Raw genomic sequence first — 8,353 nt, 5'->3', positions numbered from 1 at the left:
AAAACTACTGTAATACAAGCATGTAATGAATATATTTCAAAATGTCTGTTTTATTATTTGCATGTCTGGTTGAATACATATGCAAGATAAAACATCAAATTTGAAACACAAAAAGTTTTAAAAAGGCAATGCCTTTGTCATACCAAGTCGCTATAAAAAAACTCTTTTCTCTTTGCCAACAGACTAGATATATATATATGGTTATGATAAATAAAAAACACTCTTTGGTAAAGTTTATTATTATTAAACATTTGATGATTAAAAACAATCACTGTTATCCAATAGAGAACTCCCAAAAGGTACAGTTCTTTCACCTTCACCTTCATCTCTAATAAATTATATAAACGTTAACTATTCTGATTATCATTTGCAAAAAAAAAAAAAAAAAAATTGGCACAGGTCTATAAGGATTTCTATAACTTAAGAGGGAAAACGTGTGGAATAAATAAGCTATTTTAGACAGAGATTCTTAGACTAGGTCAAGGGGCAAGATCATCATTAATGCTTGTACGGAGTTACAATCACTTTCACAATCTGCACCACTGGTACATTTCCTGGCAAAATTGAAGGCACCAATAAAGTAATTTAATTGGTCTAGAGCAGATTTCAGGGGGGAAAAAACTGACCAATCACAGACTGATATGCTCCTCTGAAAATTACAAAGGAATGACGCATAACTTCAAAGCCAGTACAACATAACGACATGTGACCTCAAGATCCGTTTGATGTACATAGGATCAAACCATCAATTTAGATATGAAACGTTCTTGTGGTGAAGAAAGCGATAGTGATCCTAATCTCTCGAAGTATGGAGAATGCAGCCAGTTTATATGCTGTTTATCCCATTCAGCTGTAGAGTTTGTATACAAAGCTACATTTTAACCAATAATTTTGTTCATATAATTATACCATTATCTACAATCCTATTCAGAATTTGAAGACTACAATTACTATTTTCAAACAATAAACCGATGCATGGTAATAATACCATCCATTTATGTTGTTGTTTAGTACAGTCTCTCCAACAATACAATCAACAATACTCCCATTACGTGGCTTTGGCCACAGCCGCTGTGTTGACTCCATGTTAGTTAAACAAAACCAAAATGTCCATGAACTCCAGGACCCTTATTCATTCAGTGTTATTGCTTGGTATATGAATTCCACAGTTTGTAAGTTTTTCTATGGCACTTTTTACTACATCTTCAACTGTACCACTAGCATCTACTTCTATAAGGCTCGGATTCTCCATTCGGCGATAGGAATCACACAATCTGAGGAAAGAAGAAAGTGAAGACAAAAGTGAATATATCACTCATTACATTACATTTTTTCTCAACATCCCACCCCAAAATTTCAAAGTTTAGGATTGAAGGTTCTGTCCCACCTCAAAACTTTAAAGTTCTAGGGTTAAAGTTTTGTCCCACCTCAAGGTTTGGAACAGTCTCGATGTCAGTAAGTAAACATTCAACACCCCACCTTTTTGGCTCTAAGACCATAAAACTTCTAAGATTGATATTATCGCAATTTCATTTCACGTAATATACCATGTTTTGAGCTTACTTTAATATTTTTGGGAAAGTATATATGTTCTATGTGATTTTTGGTGGTAGGAATTAATTTCATCATGTATTTCTACAAAACTATAAAGACACTTCTTGTTGACTCCTGAAAATCTGCTTTCCTGGTGGCTAATTTTCTTTACGAAACAAGACAATAAGGCATTGTTGGAACTCAATATCCTGACACAGAATTCAGGAGCAGTTTACTATTGCAGTACATTCAGATATAAACAATTGTTTCATATTTGTTGAATTCTTGTTAAAATTCATTGTTATTCTAATGACTTAAAAAACACTGATCTGACAGTTTACCTGAATTTGTTGATTGATTAATTAAATAACACCTGTTAATGACCATTCTTATTGAATGAGTCCTATGATATTTTATCAGAATGGTTTAATCTGTACAGAAATTATCTAGTACGCTCTAGATGTTAAACCCAAACCAGTTGCTGTCAGGTAAAATAAATCCCATCAGCCGATTCCAAGTCACTAGTTATATCTACATTGGCCCCCTGGGCTTATTACAGGAAAAATAATCTACAATGCAGTATCATACAACTTTGTTTCCTGAATGTTGTAAGTTAGTATGCACCTTGGTTTGGACAACTTCCCATCATAATGATACATTTTGGTCTAAATCACCCACTTAGGATTTATTTTAAAATCTACCTTTGCCTGAACAGCTGGTCTTTGTCCAGACTTTGCTCCTCGAATGTTTTCTCTATGCCACGTCCCTGGAGTCTTTGTTTTCGGATCTCTTCTCCAACAGTCAGGAAGAGTCCTGCTGTTGGTTTGAGAAGATCAGTTGGCCATTGGTATACTGGATGACCACGTTCAGGCTGATCACCTGTGCTGCTCTCGTTAGCGATACCATATGCTGCTGTACTGTGCCAATATCTGTATGCAAAAATGATTATTAGCACTAGTGGAAATATAATGCATTGCCAGCAATCCCATGTCTGGTGTTTCAGCAACAATACACACTACTTATACAGATATGTTGGCTCACTGGACATATTTACAGATATCTATAAAATGATTGGTTAAACAGAAGCAAAAATCAGTTCTGTAAATTTTGTCTATACATTTCATAATTTATTTTTTCGGGACAAGGTCACAGGTCCAGGTGATGATCTATACCATAACACTATTAGGAAAGCTGAAAACATCTTGTGTTTATTTAGTAAATAAGGTTAGAACATTAACCTGCATGTACATGACCTCTGATGAAGATGCAAGGTTCGTGGTATGATGCTTCCTACCCATAGTAGTTTGTGTTTCTCAACACACAAAGAACAGACTGATCTGTGCTGATGTGGTTGTGTCCTTGAGCAACATACTTTAGGCCAGACAAACAGATATATGTTTCTTGTAACATGTTTGAAAAATTTAGGGTAGGTAAGTAGAAAAATAAGTTTATAAGGAGAGTGATCTTGACTTCAACAGTTCTTTTTTTTGTAAATTGCCATAAAATGGTTTAGCGTATGCACAAAATGTCGAGTTAAGAGGGTTATAGGAAACAACAATTATTTTTTGTTTTTTTTGTCTTGCCTCAATTGCTCTGGACAGTGTGCAACCAGCTATTACAAGGAAAGGAGCCTAAAAATGACCCTGGCCATTCACAGAGCAATGAACCCAGCACACAAATATAATTAGCCTAAACAAAAAACATTTATAACGAAACAAAGAGTCCAATGCACAGTAATAATACCTAATGTTGATTGGAGTTCCTTTTAAATATACTGTACTGTACCTTTTTCTCCTTCAATGTCCAACATTCAGACCTGTAAAATATCAAGTTACAATCAGGGCTCTCTCACCCCATTTTGGGACATTGGCCCTTTGAAAAATAATGGTGTTTTCCTTAGAATTGGGAAAACTTGGGGTCTAAATTGGGAAAAAAAGATACTATTTTGCATTGGGAATCGGCCCCAAATCTGGCAGATCGAGAGCCCTGACAATATTAATCATATTCACAGATGCATAACAATGATATTACCTGTCCATGATAACTGCATGTTCCTTGCATTCTTTAGAAATCTCCATGGCGACAATGTAGTTACCAATACTATAATATGCTCTACGCACTAGCTCTGGCAAACGGTCGAAGACTTTACGGAGTTCTTCAATTGGTGGAGGAGGTGTGTAAAGACGTACTGCTGATAGTCTGTCTCCTAGAATCTTAGTCAGAGTTGTCTTTCCTTACAAATTAAACAAACTGTGATATCAGATGTATGCCTTAACCAAGATTTCAATCTGAGTACCAGTATTATCATTGTTTCTAGACATAACAACTATATCAAATATCATGTTAAATAAAACACTGGAATCCTTATCAATTAGACAATTACTAATCTAGGAGTAAGTTTTAGAGTACACCCACAATTCTCTTATACCAGAAGCTAGAAAATCATCCAACACATTTTTATTAATCTTCACTTTCTTCAATTCAAGAGCTCTACTAGTATTCGCTACCTAACTATTTCTGTCTGACCATAACAAGAATAAAATATTTTTGAAAATAAAATTATCTTACTCTTTTCCTTGACAAACTACACCAATGCATTTATTATGTTAAATCAACAGTTCAGGACTTTTCCAGAGAGGTTCCTTTTTGATAATTATATTACAACCTATAGGGATACTTGTGGAAGGGGCAAAGAGGTCCTGAGTCCATAAAAACTTGAATTGACCCCTCCATTATTCATTTCTTTTAAATTTTATATAAAATGACCCAAAGGGGTCAAGGAGTCAAGGGGCAGGGGTGAAATAAGTAAAAGAAATGTGGTCATCTCTAAAAATCTTCTTTTCTATAAGTAGTATAGAGCAATGGAAAATTTACCCGTAATCATCAGGAACATCTCTTATTTCTAATATTTATATGAAATGTAAATATATTTTCCTTACACTATGAAATTGATGAATACATCATACGTTCTAGGTGAGTTTTCTAAAAAAAAAAAAAAAAAAGGAGAAAACAAGAGACAGAGAAACATGGTCATTATTTTGACCTCAAGCCTTCTTCAATGGGGGAACAGCACAGGCCCTCTGGGCCTCTTGTTTATAACATTGACCTTAGATTCCTAAAGATGGCCCATTACTCTCAGCTCATATGATTTTCTCTGTCATTGTGTGATCATCGACATTGTTTCATCATTACACAGTATTTACCTGTGGCATCCATGCCTTCTACCACAATGAAAGGATGCTTCATGTTGTCCTGAAGCTGCTGGACATTCAAGTCCTGAGGAACCAAACGGTCAGCAATAGCCAAGAGTTCTGCAACCTCTGGAACATCATCTGTCTGCAACCAAAATTAGAAAAAAAAGCTTTCATGCAAGCTGTGGAACATCTGATTCATTGTACAGATTCACACTCATTTGGGATTAAAATAAAGGGAAAACAAAAGCACTGTTTCTCATTCTTCTGGCTAGTAAAGTAGGCACACATCCATAAACCATAAAACTCAGGGGTCTGGAAAAATGTTTTAAACCACTAGGCACAAGACTGGTGGGATGAAAAATTTACTCATCCGGATTGGAAATTTACTCGTCCAAATTCAGCTATGAAATGGCGACTTAATGAGGATGTGACATGTGACTTTTTTCTATTTTTATTTTAAGTTTTAGTGAAAAAACTATGTAGTGATGGCTGCTTTGCATCAGACATTGTGCTCGACTTAGGCCTAGTCGTAGTGTTTCTTTACGTCCGACTGCCTAGGTGCTGTTAAGAACGAGAGCACCTGACATCAGTATGACCGCAGGAAAATGACGGAGATATTCCTAATGCCATATTTGACGTCATGGGAGTTCCGGTGTAATCGAAAGTATGAATGCAGACTGGAATATGTTTTGTTTTCGAAGTGCCATAAACATGTTTCTTTGTTTTAAATTTTCTTTACATTTTTATTGAAATTAAAGTTATAACATTAATATCATTGGAAAAAAGTACTCGTCCAATGGACTGACAAAGATAAATCTGGTTGTCAGAGACAATTTTCACTCGTCCATGACAACCAGAGGAGTGCTTTTCCAGACCCCTTTAAAACAAAAAAAATCTTCTTTTCCATTTTGATAACCATTTAATGTAACAAAATGCTTTTGACCATATTAAAAAACTGATGACCTTATCAGTACAAAATAAAATTTTATGCAGAACCATCCCCGCTTTTGATTTTGAATGATCAGCTATTTACCAAAGCAATTTGACTGTCAATATTTTGAAGTTTCAACCTTTTTACTTCAAATAAAACAATTAGGATTTCTCCTATATTTTTCCACTTTTTTTTCATTTGTGGAGTCATTTTTTTCCCAGAGTACTGTAACTACAAGAACCTGCCTTATCTATTAATATATTCAATCTGTTGCGCATTAATTAACAGGCAATGCTACATGTGTATGGCCCTGCCAATCTGTCTCAAAAGGGGTCATGTGTACTATGTTTACTGTGCTCCCTATGCCCAAGGAATTCTTTGGACATTATTTAGACAAAGTTCAATTTTTTAATTCCAATTTACAGAAGAAATATTTAAAAGAATTTACCACATGTATATTTCACTATATTGTGGCCTTGCCCTTCCTGCTACAGGGAAAAAGGACCATCAGTTTATAAATATGACATTGATTTTCCTCTACCCATGCAAGGAAGATTAAAACCAAAAGAATCTATGCATTCCTACAGAAAAAGATGGATTTTGAAGAATTTGCTGTTTCCCCTATTTTTTGGCCTTCTCTCTTCAACCCTTCAGGCCAAGTGAGTTAAACCAAAAATAAAAGTCACAAATGTTTTCTGGGAAAATGTCATGATGTTATTACTAACCGATTATAATCATAATACATTAATGTATTCCGTTTTCTACTAAAATGTGATTCATTTATGCAAATTCTAAATCAGTTAAGAATATCCACTCATTATTTTATATGATGATGCATTGTGGTTCAAGTGCATCCTCACCAATCCAAGGATAATGAGAGGATGCTTTGTTCTAGTATGTACATTTCTATATCCTCGCAACTCCAAGGATGTTACAAACTTGGTTCATAATGTATTCACATACATTAGCTCAATACTATATGTACCTGTTGCAGAATAAATCTGGTTCTTGCATAATTATGGAAAACAGGTGTAAATTCTGGTACAGAAAAAAAGGCAGATTGTTTCTGACTTTCCAGCACACCATACTCTGACTCATCAACAATGTCCTCGTTTGAAACATCATGTTCAGTTCTTTTAAGTTGCCCTTTCCTGTTATTGATGAATCGAAAATAGTTACTAATCTTATGTTCTTTAAGGACACGTTTAATTTTTGATAGGATGTCGTCACCTTCCTCCCTGAAGTACACACACAGACCTCGTTCTACATCCTCAGATCTGGATGTGTAACAAAGAGAACATCCACCTGGAAAATCGGGAAGATCGCGTATTACTCTTTGTGATATTATTCCAGTCTTGATGTATTTCATCAGCCTGTCTTCGTCTGACACTTGAGGGTGAATCACCAGGATCGTATTGTATCCACAATCACCGCTGATAATGTCACTAGCATCACTAAGGCCTGTAGCACAATCGTCCGGTCTCGTGCAATTTAGATTTAGCTTCGACAGATACGTCGGTTTGTCTGGAAACGCAATGTACGTAAATTCACCATGGTGTTCCGCTGGATACGACATATTACCAAGTTTTACTAAATTATCTGGTATGAGCGATGTTCTTATCCTCCTACCACATTTAGGCGCGTGTTTTAAAATAGACACACATAACGCGCCAAGCATGTTCTACTTTCGTATTGTCATTTGCTTTCGATTTAAAACGAGGCTTACAGCTACCTTGTAAAATAAAACTGTGAAGCGGGTCGAAAATCCGGATTGATGTGAAGAGATTTGAAATGCGCGTCCTTCAATAACTTCACATATGCATTTCATTTGTGGTATGACGTCATGAAAAACGCAGCACGTGCGAATCGCACTTTACAAAATATCATGTAAACGCGCTTTCTACACCTGTACAAATGAGTACGCCGATTGGTCACGTGTTTTTTTTTCGTGACGGCATTTGATCTTCGTATAACATCGGTTTGTATTTTCAATTTGTACCCACTACAATTTTTTGTTTCGATATCCCCACAAAGTGTTAACAGATACAGCTCAGTCGTTATGCCGTTTTGATCTTATCTTTAAATAGTTACCAAATGGAGGTTATCTCAGAATTTTTCAAAATTTCGTAAATTTGCCAAATGATGCGTATATTGGGGATTAATAAGAAACAGACTTAATTCGCCAAAGTCAAGGGTCAAATAAGTACTAGTCATTCTTTTCTGGACCGTGACTTCTTCACCATAACAGATATCACGTTAAAATCAAAACATGCATCAACATGGACGGGGCGGTGTACACTGAAATTAGATCACTGTGGCCTTCACATCAAGGACATAACATAAGATGTATTGATAAACTTGTAAGTAACCCGATTATATATTTCACTTTTGCTCGGTTCACTATTAGCACGCTATTAGCCATCTGCTCTCCCAAAATTATTCCCCTTTGTACCACTCTATCAATAAAGCTGAAGACCCGATGGACGCCGAGAATGATTGTAAACATACGAGATAAAATTTATGTTTACTTAACCGATATTAAGCCGGCCTTTTGTTCTCATGCGGATACACTATGTTTGTTTTATCGTATTTAGGTAAGTCAAACTCACCTGATACTGACTCAGATTCATTAAGATAAGACTCTATGTCCAGCTGTGCAACTCGTGGGTGTACAATTTATCCGTTAAACATCATC

At 35.6% G+C, this 8,353-nt stretch overlaps 1 protein-coding gene across 1 annotated transcript; it reads right to left on the bottom strand.

Moving 5' to 3' along the window:
- Positions 1–1,132: 1,132 nt before the first annotated feature.
- Positions 1,133–7,336, bottom strand: LOC132565219 (UMP-CMP kinase 2, mitochondrial-like). Its single transcript, XM_060229855.1, has 5 exons — positions 6,644–7,336; positions 4,737–4,869; positions 3,565–3,766; positions 2,235–2,462; positions 1,133–1,274 (listed from the first exon to the last, which is right to left on the bottom strand). The coding sequence occupies exons 1-5, from the start codon at positions 7,334–7,336 to the stop codon at positions 1,133–1,135; spliced, it is 1,398 nt and encodes a 465-aa protein (XP_060085838.1).
- Positions 7,337–8,353: the final 1,017 nt, after the last annotated feature.

The sequence above is a fragment of the Ylistrum balloti genome, unplaced genomic scaffold (genome assembly GCF_031769215.1).
Source record: "Ylistrum balloti isolate Yb309-2 unplaced genomic scaffold, AGI_CSIRO_Ybal_v1 Utg369702, whole genome shotgun sequence".
In the NCBI taxonomy this organism is placed as follows: domain Eukaryota; kingdom Metazoa; phylum Mollusca; class Bivalvia; order Pectinida; family Pectinidae; genus Ylistrum; species Ylistrum balloti.
Note: the sequence above shows the minus strand (reverse complement) of the source record. Positions and strands in the feature narration are given on the sequence as shown.

Excerpts from the sequence above, each read along its gene's own strand:
- LOC132565219 (XM_060229855.1), bottom strand. The coding sequence starts at position 7,336 with ATGCTTGGCGCGTTATGTGTGTCTATTTTAAAACACGCGCCTAAATGT. Across the intron at positions 4,870-6,643 it reads CCAGATTTATTCTGCAACAG|ACAGATGATGTTCCAGAGGT; the intron begins GTACATATAGTA and ends TTTTGGTTGCAG. Across the intron at positions 1,275-2,234 it reads GACCAGCTGTTCAGGCAAAG|ATTGTGTGATTCCTATCGCC; the intron begins GTAGATTTTAAA and ends TTCTTTCCTCAG.